At 45.8% G+C, this 17,441-nt stretch overlaps 1 protein-coding gene across 4 annotated transcripts in view; it reads left to right on the forward strand.

The window, feature by feature from the left end:
• PDE6C (phosphodiesterase 6C) overlaps positions 1-17,441 on the forward strand; it is a 60,122-nt gene that overhangs the window by 22,944 nt on the left and 19,737 nt on the right. For all 4 annotated transcript variants that reach the window (XM_072739538.1, XM_025990806.2, XM_072739536.1 and 1 more), the window contains exons 8-14: positions 2,177-2,224; positions 6,549-6,698; positions 7,275-7,418; positions 8,705-8,773; positions 13,465-13,611; positions 13,850-13,957; positions 14,391-14,500. In XM_072739538.1, the coding sequence (XP_072595639.1) occupies positions 2,177-2,224; positions 6,549-6,698; positions 7,275-7,418; positions 8,705-8,773; positions 13,465-13,611; positions 13,850-13,957; positions 14,391-14,500 (776 nt within the window). The remainder of the gene's footprint in view (positions 1-2,176; positions 2,225-6,548; positions 6,699-7,274; positions 7,419-8,704; positions 8,774-13,464; positions 13,612-13,849; positions 13,958-14,390; positions 14,501-17,441) is intronic.

Below are 17,441 nucleotides of genomic sequence, written 5' to 3' on the forward strand. Positions count from 1 at the left end.
GCTATTTCTAAATTAAAATGATCTGCAATTTTAATCATAATTGTTTGTGCTCCTATATAGTGTCAAAACTTTTCCTTTTAGCTTTTTAAAACTTTTTTCTCAATCATTTCCCTGAGTTAGAGAGAAAGGATAAAGGCAAGCTTTAGGGTGAGCTGTCACCCTAAAGGGTGAGCTCACCTTTAGGGTGAGCTGAGTCCCTCAGCTGGACCTCTCTGGACTCAAGAGGACACATGCACAGGGCTAAATTCCTGGGACGCCTGGGTGATGCTGGTTGAGCATCAGCCTTCAGCTCAGGGTGTGATCCCAGGGTCCTGGGATTGAGTCCTGTATCAGGCTCTCTTCGGGGAGCCTGCTTCTCCCTCTGCCTATGTCTGCCTCTCTGTCTCTCATGAATAAATAAATAAAATCTTTAAAAATAAATAAATAAACAAGTTAATCCCAGCTCTGAATGGGACATGACAGGCACCGATTCAATGATTTCTAAGATGTTAAAAATGAGAATTAGGCACATCTGTGAATTGAATTGGAGGCACTAAAAACAGGATCAAGCCACACTGGAATTAAGACCTGTGAACTGAGAGAGGGGGCGGGAGAGAGAAAGGAGAATTTCTGAATCCTGAGATAGAAGCTTCACCTCTCTGACCTTAACCCATCCATAGATACTCTCTAGAGACCTTAAAAGTCTGGGTAAAACCTCACACTATTGATAGAAAGGTCAGAAAAGAGAACTAAGCTACTTTTTTGCCTCTTTAAAACGTACTTGAAGGATGCTCAGCCAACAACTCATGTAATTCATTCAGATTAGATCATAAAATTATGGATAGCACACATAATTCCTTAAATTCTTAGGCTGTATATACTAACAAAAACTTTGAAAGACTTTCACAGTTGCTTTTAAAAGTAGCACAAAAATAGCTAATGTGGCTTAACCACCCATGGCTAGAAGCACTAACCTTGGACCAGAGGGGCCACACGCTGGGGCAGCAGGTGTAGGAGGCCACGGCTACCTGCTTACCAGATTGTTAGATTATCAGGGATTTTATGAGCAAATTGTCAGTGACTGACATCCCCCATGGTAGGAGTATTAATGCCATGGAAATGGGCAAATCTTACAAAGGAGGGCCTTCCCTACCCCTCACCAGGAGAGCTGATAACACCAGCACCCTCACCCACACCCCACTTCTAGTTTCGTCCCATGTTTGTTTTTTTTTTAAAAGATTCATTTATTTATTTGTTCATGATAGACACAGAGAGAGAGATATATAAAGAGAGGCAGAGACACAGGCAGAGGGAGAAGCAGGCTCCATGCCGGGAGCCCAACACGGGACTGGATCCCAGGACTCCAGTATCGTGCCCTGGGCCAAAGGCAGGCACCAAACCGCTGAGCCACCCAGGGATCCCTCATCCCATGTTTTGAACAAAATCTCTTAACCTCTTTGGGCTTCTATTTCCTCCTCCTTAAAAGAAAAATCATAAGCTTAATTATTAAAGTTACTTCCAACTTTAAAATGCTATGATTTTAAGTTCTACTATCATTTTGGTGGGAAGAAAGATACAGCATTTTATTAAGACTTCAAATGACATCTTATAGTGATTATCTACTGTGGTGTACCTAAAGTTTGCCTGGCTGTTTTTTCCTGCCCCTTAGCCACCTTCTTGTAACTCAGATCCCACATAAGAAAAAAAAGAAAAAGAAGAAAGAGAAAGAGAGAAGAAGAAGAAGAAGAAGAAAGAAGAAGAAGAAGAAAAGAAGAAGAAGAAGAAAGAGAGAGAGAGAAAGGAAGGAAGGAGGCGAAGGGGGGGGGATAGGGGAACCAGAGCCTCCCCAACATCACTGCCACACCTGCCCCAGCAGAACAGTCTCCTGCTCAGCTTCCTCCCCTCCTTGCTCTGACAGCTAGTTGTTTCGAATTTGGAAGAAGAATCCTTAGAGGCTGGGAGTAGGAAAGAGCAAAGATGGTGCTAAATGTCATGCACTGACTTAATTAGCAGAAGAGAACCCCGATGCGTTGTTAGCACGCGTGGTGCAGCCGAGATTCAGTGTGAATCATTTGCCTGTGAGCCACGGAGAGCCGCCAAGCCTTGCTTCCCGTGCCTTCTTCCTTATTTCTGCTCTGTGGGTTAATGGTTCCAACACACGATGATTTAGGGACTTTCATGTCCTCTTACTTTACAGATCTGCAACATGCTGAACGCCCCCGCGGATGAGTACTTCACGTTTCAGGTAACGTCGCCCTCAGCCAGGCCTCCCGATCAGCGATCAGCGCTGCGCAGCCGCAGCCGCCCCCGCCCCCGCCCCCGCCCCCGGGTCAGCCCTGTGCTCAGGTGGCCGGAGGCACTCACAAGGCTGATGTGCCATCCCCCCTGGCTAGGCCAGTGCCACCAAGTCGCACATTCTTCAGAGAAGGGAGAAGAGGTGAGAGAAGGAGGGGGATGAGAGAAAGAGGCCAGGCGTTTGTCACCCAGCATGGGGGTGGGGGGTCGGGGTGGGCGTGTCTCCTCCCTTCTCTCCCACTCCCAGTCATCCAGAGGTTAAACCAGTGCCTGGCACGTCAGGGGTTCCCACTAAGTGTTCTTTGCATGAGCGATTAGCTGCATATGGTCTACCACCTGGATTCAGCCCTTTGGTGGTTTCCCAGGCCCTTCTCTGCAGCTTATTGGAAAAGAAAAACTATGTTTGGGGTCCCCAGGGGCCTCTCCTGCTGGCAGACTGTTTTATCTTTCCTCCTGCCACATCCAGGGATCTCCCTCCCCACCCGGCTGCTGGGGAGAAACTGGAATGTATCCTTGCAGCCTCTCCCTTTCTGCCTGCTGGCCTGTGTTTTGTGTCCTATTCTAACAAACACCGGGTTAGAGCCCTGGTTGCAGTAGGAGCAGAGCCAGCCCTGGCAGTGGGGGCCGGGAGGGCTGTCTCCCCATCTCTCGCACAGACACGCACAGAGCCCCATCTCCACCTGACGGAAGCTGGCCTCCTTGGCGGAGGGGTCTGTGAGCAGCAGCAGCAGCAGTCTCAAGTGCACTTGCTGGGTTTCCGGGAAGGTTTCCCTCTGATCTCCCCGCTCATCCCTCTGCTCACCGACCTGGAAAACACACAAACACCATATGGCACGTTTGCCCTAGTTCCTCCCTCCTTGCAGACAAAGCCTTATTGTTGTGACTGTGCTGTACCAGCCCCGACCCCTATATTTATGGCAGTTGGGTGCCAGGAAAGAGGGCACAGGAAGGAAAGAGGGGACAAGCACTTTCTAAAGTGACCTTATGCAATTATTGTCTGAATGGAGAGGGAAGGGAGCTGACCCAGGAGAACAGGGCTCTGCTCTGAGGTTTGAGGTCAGCCGCACGTGGCTCTAACGGCCCTGGCTGCGAGGAGGCTAGGAACCTCTCTGGGGTAAACCTCCAGCCCATAGGAATTTCCCAGCTCTCCAAGAAACACCAGTGTGGTGCCCGTGAAACTGTGCTTCTCAGGTCTCTAGCTGCGGGCAGGATGACGGTGCAGTGGCTGCTGGGCTGGGAAATCCACTGTGGCCATAGCACTGGGCAGCTTCCCATGGACCGCTCTCAGCCCCTGGCTCAGTGTGGCAGGGACACCGCCACGGGCCCACTACTGGGAAACGCCAGCAACTCTGACCTGCTACATTGGCCCTCGGAATCCCCAACAGCCCCGCCAGCTCTGACAATGGTACTGTGATCTAGGATACTACCCCCCCAACCATCCTTCATCCACTCTTCTGTCCTTAGCCTGGGTCAGGACTGCGTCTTGATGGTGTTCGCAGCCCCCTCAGGCTCCCTCCTGAGCTTCCCCACAGACACTGCCCCTGTGGATCATTCCACAGAGCAGACTCAGGATCGGGTGGCCGCCCTCCCCAGGTCTCCACCTCTTTCTCTCTGCCTTCGCACTCTCTCTTCACCTGCTCATGCCCCCCACCTCTACTCTCACTAGCCTCTTTTGTACCTGGGGAGTTTGGTGGGAAAACTACCTATTCAAAGCAAACTATGGTCGGAGCAAGCCTGCAAAGGCAATGGTTCTCAAACTATGTTCCTCAGGGGTCATGGTGTATTAGCTTTCTATTGCTGCTGTAACAAATCACCACTGATGCACAACTGTATTATCTTATGGTTCTGGAGTCAGAAGTCCAAGATGCTCACACTGGGGTAAAATCAAGGTGTTGGCAGGACTGTGTTCCTTTCTAGAGGCCATAGAGGAGAACTCATCTCCTAATCTTTTCTAGCTTCTAGAAGATATCTGCATTCTTTGGCTCATGGCTCCCTGCCCTCCTTGAGGCCAGCAATGACATCACCCTGATCTTGCTTCTGCTGTCTTCTTCACTGATTCTGACTCTGACTCTCTTTTCTACTTTTAAGGATCCTTATAATTACATTGGATCCTCCTGGAAAATCCAGGATAATTTCCCTATCTTAAGGGCAGCTGGTGAGCAACCTTGATTCCATCTGCTGTTTTAATGCCCATTTGCCATGTAAAGTAACGCATCTACAGGCCCTAGGGTTTGGGTGTAGACAGCTTCAGGGTGTCCCTTGAAGTGGATAAAGAATTCGTCCTTTACATCAATTAGAGTGAACTTCAATTCGTAGGGGAAAAAAAAATACATAGAATTTTCTGTTTTAAATCTTTGTCCTATTAATTTTTCTTAAATCTTAAGTTCCTTCTACTACTTTTCTGTCAACAAGCTCTAACTAACTTAGTAATAGCAAAACACATGAACATGAGCAGGCAACAAATGCATATTTATTGGAAATGAGAAACAGTCACTGAAACTTATTTTGGAAGCTTTGAAAAATATACAGGGCACTTATGGTTGCGAAGCTATTTTGCATACAGGTAATTTATTTTCTGCAATTGATTTTGTCCCTAGTCTACGTGGCAGTGTAAGTATAGAAACATTTCACAGTATTTTCCGAGGATAGAAACTTTGAGAACCACTGTGCACTGATTGTTTCCTGAAGCTTTGACCATTAGGAACATAAATTGAGGTTTAGTTTCTCTGCTTTTCTTTCCAAGTATAAAGACGAGCCCTTTGGCTAATAAGCAGCTGTTTGTTGAGCACCTGTCACGTGCCCAGCACCCTCCCATCACTTACATGGAGCTAACAGTGTGTGAGACACTCTTTAGCAGGATTAGACGATAGCCTCACAGACAAAATAAAAAATTTCGAAGCATTTGGAAATTATCTAACTGCTAAATTGTGTGCTCCAGGCTCTGAGTGCTGATAGAATTCTGAAAAAGAGAAGTTCCGTATGAGTGAGAAAGCTTAGAGAAGGCTTCACGGGAGAGGATGGCTGATGATGCTACAGGAAGCAGAAGAAGGAAGAGCGTGGCGTGCTGAGTACTTGGCTACCCTTGCCTTGCTTATACTGTGCGGGTGCCACACCACGGATCTTAGACATCAGGGGACACCACAATTACCTTGGGAGCTTATTTAAGTTGTACATCCTAAAATTATGAAACAAGCTTTTAAAAAAAAATTTGTTGCACATTGTCTGTGGGCCACACTATAAGAAACTTTCTAAACTTCTGTGTCTGCATCCCCCACAAGAATGTTACTGTCTGGAGGCTAGGGCCTGTGATTTATTCCTCTTTGTAGCCCCAGCAACTAGCCCAGGTCCTCGCACATTAAGGGGCTTGACAGACGTTCACTAAATGGAGAAGCACCCCAGAACATGAGACTGTTTTGAGGGATCAGTCAGGAAAATAGAAACCGTACTAGGAATTTCAACAGAGAGAATTTAATATAAAGTATTAGCTAAACAGGTGTTAGGAGAGAGAAAAAGTAAATAGGGAACACTGGGAGTAAGTGCTGGAGAGACAGAGAAGAGATTAGAGTTGTCACAATGCAGATACTTGGCTCTAGTATACCTAAATTAGAATAGTTTTATGGCTATATAGCCCTGGCCAAGTTCTGACACAGTATGGAATTGTACATCTGACAGAAAGATTAGATTATTCTTTCTTTAAAGATAGGCTACGTTGGGAGAAAGGTGGCTAGAAGGTAGTCCAGGGAAGACTTGAGGTGCTACTGTTAGTTCTGTATCTCGATTCTGGTGAGGGTGCACACAGCTACACATGTGATGGCTGCACAGAAACACACACACACGCATGCTCGTATGCACAAATAAGTACACATAAACCTAGTGAAATCTGAGTGAGATCCATGGTTTGTATCAATATCTATATCCCAGTTTTGATAGTGCGGTATGGTTTTCCAAGCTGTTACCACCAGGGAAACTGGGTGATGGGTGCACACAACTTCTCTGTACATTTCTTTTTTTTTTTTTTTATGATAGTCACACACAGAGAGAGAGAGAGAGAGGCAGAGACATAGGCAGAGGGAGAAGCAGGCTCCATGCACCAGGAGCCCGACATGGGATTCGATCCCGGGTCTCCAGGATCGCGCCCTGGGCCAAAGGCAGGCGCTAAACCGCTGCACCATCCAGGGATCCCTGTACATTTCTTTTATAACATCCTGTGAATCTATAGTTATTTCAAAATTAAAAGTCACAGAAAATAATCTGAATGTCCTTATTGTTTGTAGAAAGGACCTGTCGATGAAACTGGTTGGGTCATTAAAAATGTCTTATCCCTGCCTATTGTCAACAAGAAAGAAGATATTGTGGGAGTAGCTACATTTTATAACAGGAAAGATGGAAAACCTTTTGATGAGTATGATGAACACATTACTGAGGTAAGTGCAATTATAAAATAATGGAGGTAAATGAAATTCATGAAACAGTGGAGGCAGTGTAATTATTTGTTACTCTGGAGGGACATTGTTGAAAGGCAATTAAGGCATGAGTCATACATGGTTGCGGTCAATATGTTCCCCTTGGGTCATTTCCGTTTCCTGACTTCTGTAGACTATAACATTTTCTTCTGAAGATTGAACTTTGGCTTTACCAAAATTCTTTACAATATTGGAAAATTGGAAAGAAGGTTTCTATCTTCTCTCCCCACCACTTCCATTCCTTGTCATTCTTGCTGTCACCCCTAATCCTCTGAGTTTCAGGGTGTGTCTTATTCCGCTGGATATTTATAATTCCCCTCCTCTAAAAAAGTATTCATAGTTCATTTTGAAAAGCAAGGGCTTAGCCAGTGTTATTGGCTGTGGTTGATTATTAGTACATTTTCTCTTAGATTGAAATAAGAAGCTGGGTTGTTGATGGTGGAAAGGAGATTGATTGATAGAAAAGAATGCAGATGGCTCTCTCTGAAATCAATTTTTTTAATTTTAGAGAATTGAATCACATTTTATCCATTCCAGACTCTCACACAATTCCTTGGATGGTCTCTTTTAAATACTGACACCTATGATAAAATGAATAAGCTAGAAAACAGAAAGGATATAGCTCAGGAAATGCTCATGAGCCAGACGAAAGCCACTCCTGATGAAATCAAGTCTATTCTGGTAAGTGGGGAATTCAGTTCTGTGGACATTAGGTGGTATCTAAGCGCAGCTTCTGGAATTTGCCTAATTACCAGAGGTGTGACAAATGAGACCTAAGGAGGAGGAGACAAAGAAAGAAGTTTTGGGGAGTACTCAGGTGGCCTAGTGGACACAGAGCCTTATTAGACTTCTCAGCTACTTGGCTGGAATAGCACTTTGCTTAAAATATTTTTTTAATTAAAAAACAAAACAAAACAAAACAATAACAACAACAACAACAACAAAAAACAGCTCCCGGGTCAGTAGTTGCTGAAGGAGTGACATCTAGATTCAAGAGTGTTAGCAAGGAAAAAAATATTTCCAGGAAGGGAAATGTATTAGTCAGCTCTTGCCATATGATGCTGCATAACAACTATAACATCTCAGTGGTATACAACAATAAACATCTATTTCTGACTCATGCATTGGTGGGTTGACCAGGCTCCAACTGATTCTTAGTTGGGCTTGGCTCTAAGCCATGAGTTTGGTTTCCTCTAATGCATATATCATCCTTCTTGACCAGCACTACTTAATAAATGTTCTTCTTATGATGATGTCAGAAGTGCAAGAGAGCAAGCCCAACTGTGCATGCTCATTTCAAGTCTTCGCTCATGTCACATTCACTAAAATTCTCATTGGCCAAATGTGGCCAAGACCAATATCATGGATGCTGGGGAAACCAGTAGACATTTACTGACAATGTTCTAATCACCACCAAATGAAGGGGGAAAATCACATACCCACTATCTTTATTCCTTTTATTTTCCGTAGTTTCCAGAGTGTGTGTGTAGGTGTGACTTTCTTGAGGTTGTTTTTTTCTTTTTTCTTTTTCCCTAGTTTCAGTTTTGTTAAGTGGTTTGGGGGTTAAGAGAAATTTTATTTGACAGTTTGAGATGTTAAAAATGAAAATCTGGGGAGGGTGAAGGGAAATTGCTATAAACTCACTCACAGAAAAACAAATGTAAGCCACTCATTTTTTTCTTTCTTTCCTGCCTACATACAAACAACCCACATTTCTCTCTCTGTCTTTATCTAAGACAGCAACTGTTACATTTTACATTTTGGGGGAATAAAGAAATCAATTATATTGGGGGGGATTTGGAGAAAATTCTTCATAATAATGCTATAGGTCTTCTTTGTATCCCCAAAACATCTTTGCATAGAACTCATTACAGCATATTTTAAATATATTTAAGCCAATTTTAAGAGTAGCAAAATCAGATAGAAATTCATAGGAATTTCACAGCTCAACTGCTTTTACATTTTAGAAAATTAAAGAGAAGTTAAATATAGATGTAATAGAAGACTGTGAAGAAAAACAACTTGTCACAATTTTGGTAAGTGTTTTACTTTTATCCCTAATGCCTTTTAAATAAAATGTATTAGGATGCTTGTTCTCATTTTTCAAGTAAGTGTTGAGCTTCCTCTTCTCTGATACCTTTAAAGGCTAAAAAGAAAAGAGATTTCTTATAAAGAGTAATCTTCCAAGGCTCTGTGTTTCTTCCTCCTTGTCTCTTAAAGTCTAATCCACAAAGATAATTTAGAATCAGAAACCAGACTTCCACATAATGGAATGCAGGCACAGACTCTAGGGATATTATGGCCTTGTTTATTTTAATAGTTTTGGATTGCAGCATGGTCACCCCGGAAGACATGACAAAATTACAGTAGAACATAGACCCTTCAAGGCACAACTGTCCTCTGCCAGCTCTGATGTATTTCTTCTGGAACTTGGAAGAATGCAGTTCTTTCCTGTTGCAGCCATCAGGCCACCCCTATTATTTCTAGTTGAAATAACTTCTCTTCCAGTTATTAATCTATATTTGGTTCTAGGTAGTTTTGCCCTAAACTTTTTTGCCATAGACTAATTTGCTGTGAGCATTTCAGGGCAAACGTTTATGCTGCATAAGTGGCTTGGAAGGCAATTTTGCTATAAAAGATAAAATAATTGGTTGACAGTTTGGTTTCCTCTCTTTGTTGGTAAATCAACTACCTTCAGCAGAGTTAATTTATTGAAGCTAGTTGTCCATTTGGTTTCATTTTTCCATTGATAAAAACTCTTGTTCTTATGTAAACCTCAGCTAGTCCTCACAATGATCTGTGTGGACCCCAGCTAGCCCTCCTATTGGTCTATGCAGGGACAAGTAGAAGAGGTGGTCTTAAAATAGTGGATGACGACAACTCTGCATATGGACCTGCTAGAAATTTTGGTGATAAACCTCGCTGGAAGTGTGGACTAGAGTGGAAATCCAGACTGCTCACCAGAAAATGGTAGCATACCAGTTATAGCGATCAAAGCTCAGTTACAAACACATTACAGCATTGGTGTTTCTTCCACATTTCCCACAGAACTTTGGAACGTCTATCAGCAGACATGAGACAGTCTGCCAAGAACAAACAATGGTGTAAAGGGCTTTCACAACACAACACAAAGCTCTGTTACAAATATATATCCTAGTATTTGGAAACTGATACCTCTTAATGAAGGAAGAAATTTTAGTGAAAAAACAGTGTGAGGCTAAAGGAGGAGATAAATCAACAAGCAAAACATACATATATACATATATGTATGTATGTATGTATGTATAATACTATGGACAAAAGACTTCAAAGACAAGTACTTAGGTTCAATCCGCAGAATAAAATCAGTTCTTTGCACTGTGTTGCCATGAATCTACCCTATACATTTTAAATATATTCAAATATTTTTTTATTTTGCAGTAAAGTCTCTTTCATTTTATTACTCATTTTTTGTGTTTCATAAGATCCTTTTTATTTTATTTTTTATTATTTAATTAGGCTCCACACCCAGCATGGAGCCCAACATGGGGCTTGAACTCTTGACCCTGAGATCAAGACCTGAGCTGATATCAAGAGTCAGATGCTTAACCGACTAAGCCACACAGGCGCCCTCATTACATTCTTTTTAAGGAATGTCCCTTTCTTATTTTTTTATGGTTTTATTTTTATGGCAAAAATGCCTCATAGCCAATTAGTTATGTGGCAAAAATATTTGCAACAAAAATGCTTGCAGTGAAAATGCAATCATGGTAAGTGGAGATCATGTTTGGAAAACCTCTCTGAAATATTTGATTGTTTGTTTTTTGAGTCCCTAAGTTTTATGCAGTAATGATTTGGGATGAGCCTAGAGTAGATTTTATATTCAAACAGGCTGTTTTTGTGTAAAGCTACTGGTTCTTTGCTCATTTTATTGCTTTTCCAATGAAAGGTCCTTCATCCTCTAAATGGAGAACCAGCAAATTTCTACAGTGGCATGGATGCCAATTGCAGTTTTGTTTTACAAGGAAGACTGAGGTAGCCACACACTGACACGGGCAAAGGAAGCGAGGAAAGTGCTCCCCCTACCCTCTCCTTACCAGGATGTTTCAGGATGCCCTGTGACTCACAATGACCATACCATAGACCTAGAGAGAATTTCCCAAAGAAGTACCTCAGTCACTCATCCTTAATTCTGTTTTTCCATTCAGTCAGTAGTTATCAAGGTGCACTCCAATACAAGGAGCTGTGTTTCGTCCCTAGCACAAAAAGTAGTATGGTCTGGTCTTATCTGGCTCAAGAAGCTCGTTCATTAGGGAGATAAAATATAGGCAATGAATGACACTGCCCCTCATGGATGAATTCCCAGAGTGTGGGTACCAACGGCCCTGGGGAGGCCAAGGGGCTGGTTTTACTCACAGACAACGGTAGGACACAAGATGGCAGCTGTGTCAGGGAGGCTTCATGGGAAAGCAGGATTCATCTGGGCAGATGTTGAAGTCAAGGGTTTGGGGACAGCTGGAGGGGAGAAGGGGAAGCAAGTACAGACCAGGGCATTTAGTCACAGAACCATCATCTTTTGGAAACCAAAGCCAGCTGTTGGGAGCAGAGGGGAGGAGCCCTGAGGCCTGGCAGGAAGGCGGAAAGACCAGGACCACCTGGTTCACAGGGACCTGGGATGTGACTCAGGTGCCCAGGGGGATCCTTCTGGGAGCAGATGGAGCAAGCCAGGCCTCAACAGGCCCATCAGAACCACTTCATAGTGGAGTGGGATGGCAGCTGCTCCCAACTGCCCTCATCCCAGCTTAGCTGTGTGATTCCTGCAGAAAGGAGAAAATCGGCCTTGGGTGCCCAGAGCTCCTACTTATGGGACCAACCAAAGCCTTTATGTTTATCAGCTCTCTGTACCACAGATTTTAAAACAGCTGTTCTTCAAAACCTATACTTTTTGTAATAATCTACCTTTTATTGATTTGCCTCCTACTGCAAATGGGGCCTGGGAGTCATTCTTCTGAAAACTTTTTCCTTGGTTTCCTGCTAAAATGCACATTTATACTTTAGTGTGACTGAGCCCTTAATGCATTAAAAAAACATTTTCGTATTTTATCTTCGCTTTGCTAACTGTAGCACTGAGACAACCTCCAGCAGGGAGTCTGCTCCCCACCACACCCCATTAACTTTCTCTTATTCCGAGTTTTAAAGGATGTGCTATAATATTATGTGTCTCTCCCCATAAGAATGCCTGTTTCCGGGGGTAGTGACAGTGTCTGCTTTATTCATCCATGATGCCAATAACACAGAGAGGAACCAATAAATGTCTGTTGAATGGATAAATAATCAATGAATGAGAGAAAAAGAAGAACCTACATGGGCAAGGAACCTGGGAGGGTTTGGAGAGAGAGAGAAGAGTAGCAAAGGACATAAGAAGGTCCTATGAGAAATGGAGAAAGGGTTTTGTGAACTGAATCTCCATTAACTCTCTGGGATCCAGGCAGATGAAATTAGCACTGCTTTTCAATTGAGGCAGCAAAGACCAAAACGTTACTATTGTTATTCCCATTTCAGGGATGAAAACATTGAGACTAGTTCCATCTGAGAGATGTGGATGTAGCTAATCTGAACCCAGAACTGAAAGCTAGTGTCTTGGCTCCAAACCATTGCTTTGCAGGGTGGAAAAAAATAACCTCTGCCTAAAGTGACCAGTCCAAGGATAGTGCTGGTGAGAAGGGATCACAGGAGGACCCTGGGAGCCCTGGGGAGGGGAGAGAAGGATGGGTGTGAGGGGCCAACCCAGACTCGGGGCTCAGGGGACGAGAAACCATAATTTCACTTAAAACAGCCAGCTACCATTCGGTATTGAAATCTGTGTAAGAGCGTGAACTAACTAGGCCCTGGGAAGCCTCCAGCGCGTGGCCTTGGCAGGTGTGAAGGACTTCGGCCGGCCTATTTGCTGCTGCGCGTGGGCCCGCAGAGCTCTTGCTAGCTTCTCCCGCCTGGAGCTTTCTCTGCCCCCATGGGACTGTCTCCCCTCTGCCTTGACCGGGCCCCTGAATCCACATCCTTCCAGGAGCTCTCTTCCTTTAATCCCCCTCCAGCCCGCCCTGCCTTCACGCTCTGCCCCATGTATGGTCTGTGGGTGTGCTAAGCTCTCACCTTTCAGTGATCTGGACTTTGCAACCATTTCAGGGAGCTGAGCTCCTTGCGGGCCGTGTCAGTGGCCCCGTGGCGGGCGCCCGGCCGCGTGCACAGCCCGAGGGCCTCGCCGGGTGAGGGCCCCCCCACCCTCACCCCCCCAGGCCCGCAGGCTCCGGGCCCGCACTGCGGCGCTCGCCGTCGGCCGAGCGTACAGGTGACCCGCTCGTTAAGGATGAATGAATGAGCGAAGGGATGAATTAAGGGATGGTTTGCTGTCAGCGAGTGCTTCCTGAGGGGGTGGAGGCGAAGGGGGTGCTGAACCGGAGGTGGGGCTGCTGCCACGAGGCATCTTTGACTTAGCGTCGCAGAAGGAAAGCAGCCCCCGGGCCCGGCCTCGGAATTGCATTGCGTCGCCCGGACCGGCCTCGGTGTCACCATCGGGGAACTGGGCGCGATCGTGCGGGGCCGTGGAGAGGGTGCGGCGCGGCCGTGGCACCGAGGCCCGGCGGGTGGCTCGCGGCCTCCTTTGGCGGTAACTTGGTCTCGCGCCCGTGCGGCCCCGCGAGCCCAGGGGGACAGAGGCGGTGACCTGAAGCAGCCCGTCCTGTGTCCACAGAAGGAGGACCTGCCCGACCCGCGCGCGGTGGATCTGTACGAGTTCGGCTTCAGCGACTTCCCCATCTCCGAGCACGAGCTGATCAAGTGTGGGCTGCGACTGTTCTTTGAAATAAATGTGGTGGAGAAGTTCAAAGTCCCGGTGGAGGTCAGAGAGCATTTCATCTAAAATAGCGTGTGATTCTGTTGCTGTTCTCACTCATGGTTCCCCTGGTTCAAAAGATTAACTTCAGTTTGGATTTTCAACTATTATTAACTTTGTAAAGGTATCAGTGTAAACCCTGTAAACAAGACCAACCTGTCTTTTTAGATAAGATTGTCACAGACCTTCTAACCTTTAGAAGCCTATTCCAAAGTCTGAATGCTGTTGTCGTCTTTGGGGGCAGGTTCTCACCAGGTGGATGTACACCGTGAGGAAAGGGTACCGCTCCATCACTTACCACAACTGGCGGCACGGGTTCAATGTGGGGCAGACCATGTTCACGCTGCTGATGGTAGGTACAGGGAGCTGTGAACCGTCGTAGCCCTGCACATTTCCCTCGTGAGCTGGACGAGAAGTGGATGTGGGCCGGCAGTTTAGATCAGTAGTTTTGGAATTTGTGGACACAATCCATAAACCCCAAACACCCCTGCGGATGATGCCAGGGAGCATGGGTATCCCTGGGCACATGACTAGACTATCAGTGGGGCATGCATATACCTAGCTCCTTAAAGGAAAATTCTGGCACCTGCTGGGGTTTGCAGTTGCCTGTAGTGAGCTGCAATACCCAAGAAGTAAAGCCAACTTGATCTGAAAACAGGGTAGGTCATCTTCTCCTTTGCAGGCAGTTGCAAAGAGGTGTATTGCACTTGCTCAGAGGTGTATTTATCTAAATATATATATTTAAATATAAATATAAATATATATTTTTTATTTTTATTTTTTAGACAGGAAGACTAAAGAAATACTATACGGATCTTGAAGCCTTTGCCATGCTCGCTGCTGCTTTTTGCCATGACATTGACCACAGAGGCACCAATAATTTGTATCAGATGAAGTAAGTGACGTGCACTGGCCGTGTCTGAAGGCACCTCGGGGGAGAAGAGAGCCAGTCCTGTCCCTTAGCCCTGTCAGCTCTTCTTCTTCATCACGCTTGCGGATCTCAGGGCCACGTCCCGCTCCTCCAGAGCTCCAGCCCTCTGAGAGTGTCTGCTCTTTCTCCCTGGAAGCCGCAGCCCCGCAGCCCCCTTCCCCTACGGTTATTCCCAGACGTGCCCTGCCTTATTCGTAAAGGCCTTCGCTCCTCCTTTCTTCAACTTGGTCGGAGGATGGAATTCCTATATGAAAGTGCCCGGCCTTGGTTTACACGTGTTCACGCGGGTGGAACCTTGCCCCCTGCTCAAGCCAGTGGGCGCCCCTTCCTGGGCCCTCTCCCCGTCCCTCCCCTGGTTTCTCTGTGCCTCCCGAGCCCTCCCTCGGCTGGCTTGGCGTCTTCTCCTCGCCGCTGCCGTCCCCTCCGGTCCGTCACACTTCGGAAGCCTCGGCTTCCTCGTCTGGAGAGTGAAAAGTATAATAACGGTACCTACCAGGGAAGGTCGTGGTAAAGATTAAGTGAGATCATGCGTATAAAGCATTCGGCTCACGGTGGCGTCTTGGCAGTAAATAAATACGAAGTGTTATTATGATGTCACTGACGCTCTTCAAAATTCATCAGCGGTGCCGTGGCCAGGCAAGCCCCTGGATCACAGATTTTAAGCTGCTCTGTCGGCCTTAGACACACTGTATCCTCACCTCTGACACACCACCTACCCCTTTCCAGAGGCACCAGGCATATTAGAGAGAACAAGTCTGGGAGTCTGGGTTTGTGGGGTCCAACCCCTTCCTGGTTGGGGGAGCTTGGGACAAGTCAATTGGTCTATTTGAGATTCTGTTTGTGAACCATAGAATGGGCACGATATCCACCTCTCCAAGACTGTTGTGAGAATCAAGTGAAATTACATGTCTATGAGACTCCTTAGTGGGTGCTCAAGAAAAATCCACTCAGTGAATGAAAAGCACATTGTGAGCAGCGACTTCTTACTTTTAGCAACTCTCCCTATGGGGCTCTGTCTTGAAAAGAGGACTGGCACCGGGACTTCGGGCTGGGGACATCTTCCTCTCCAGAGGTTCCAGCCCATGTCGGCCATCCTGCACTCCTGCACTCCAGTCTCCTGACAGGGGCTGGGTTCCCTTCTTCTCATCTGATCACTGCATGAACCATGTCAACTCCAAAGCTGCTCACATTTATTGAGCACCTATGGTGTGCTGAGCCCAGCTAAGATCTTGATACTCATCGCCTCCCACATGAGAGCTACTATGGCCTCCCTCTTTCATTGAAGAAGAAACAAGCTCAAGAAGGCAAAGTCCAATTGCCAAATTGGATATGACATCTGGCTTCCAGTTTTTGGGAAGGATGCAACCACCTCTGAGGTCTCTGCTTTGGCCGGGCATGTGGGGTCCGAGTGGGTCCCCCTGTCCATCAGCTAGGGGGGCACGCTGAACTTCTCCCACCATTTCTGTCAACTGGAAGGACTGGGCCCCATGTCCAGGCTTCCCCACTGCAGGCACCTTAGCACCGGTGATCCTGGTTCTAGTAGCTCTGCTACACCGCCCTGACCAAACACAGTCTTTCTGCACACTGTCCCTCACTAGTGATGCTCGATGAGTCTCTTCACATCCCTATTCTGGAAGAATTGCTCAAGAGTCCACAGAGATATGGAGACATCACACTGGCAAAGGCAGCTCATGGAAAGGTTGAATGAAACAGAATTATTATTCTCACATGGATGGTTACAAATCAGGTCACTGTGGGAGGGTGACATGAAGTGACAGGGACACAGATGACTCTGCTTCCTGGCGGGACCTTGTGCCCTCGGTCTGATTTCTTGTCTCCATAAGATCTCGCCCCCTTCTTTCTGGTTTCCACTGTCATCTCCCAGCCTTAGACTACCCTCTGACAATGCCTTCAAAACCTGGCCATTTTCACATTTCTGTTCTTACCTCCAGCTCTCCTGTGCCCTTTGTTGACTTTTCCAGCCAGTTAGTTTTCTGCTTTCTTTGTTCCTTTCATTCCCTTTCCTCGTTTAGTTTTTCAGCCCTCTTGTTTTTCTGCCTCTTGACTCTCTTCCATCTTGTCCCAGAAGAAATGCAGTTATCGGGACAAAAGTAGGAGGAATTTAAGAATTTACCTTATTCCCCCATCCACACAGGCCTTTCCTTCACTGCCTTCCTCCTGACATCCTCAGGTTCACTTCCAGTTTCTCCCATAATGGCCCACAGGGCACACAGATCTACTTTTAGATGATTCTATTGGTGGGATGTTCTTCATGATACTGAACTGAAATTGGTCTCCCAGTATCATCTGTTTGTCCTCTTCAGGTCTCTCTGAAGCTGCTAGAATATGTTTAATTTCTCAACCACAGTCCATTCCTTCATATTAAAGAGAATGATCACTTCCCCCTCCCGCCTTCCTGGTTGAACACAGCCAGTTGTTTAAACCATTTCATATATGTCAGCTTCCACGCATCTAATTTTATTTGCTATTCTTCTGTGAGTCCAGTCTAGTGTTCTTATGTCATTCTTTAAGTGCAGGTCTTGGGGTTTAACACAATAATCCATACAGGACCTGACGTAGTTTAGATTTCATTATAATTACATTTCATCTTCTTGACTCTTCATTTCACTCTTAGTTGAAATTGCCATGTCACACTCTCAATAGCCAATGGATTAGTTATTTTTCCCAGTTTTCTGTCATTGGAAAATTATTCATGATTTTCATTGATATTCACTCAAGTCACTAATAAGATTATGCATCAGAACAAGAGCAAGGGCAAAATTTCAGGACCCAGGGCTGGAAACCTATTCCCAGGCTTGAAGACCATCAACTGAACACACTCATTGGGTTCAACTGCCTTGCTGAGATCCAGACACACATGGTCCATGGCCTTCCACTCCCACCA

The sequence above is a fragment of the Vulpes vulpes genome, chromosome 15, assembly GCF_048418805.1.
Source record: "Vulpes vulpes isolate BD-2025 chromosome 15, VulVul3, whole genome shotgun sequence".
NCBI classification, from domain to species: Eukaryota; Metazoa; Chordata; class Mammalia; order Carnivora; family Canidae; genus Vulpes; species Vulpes vulpes.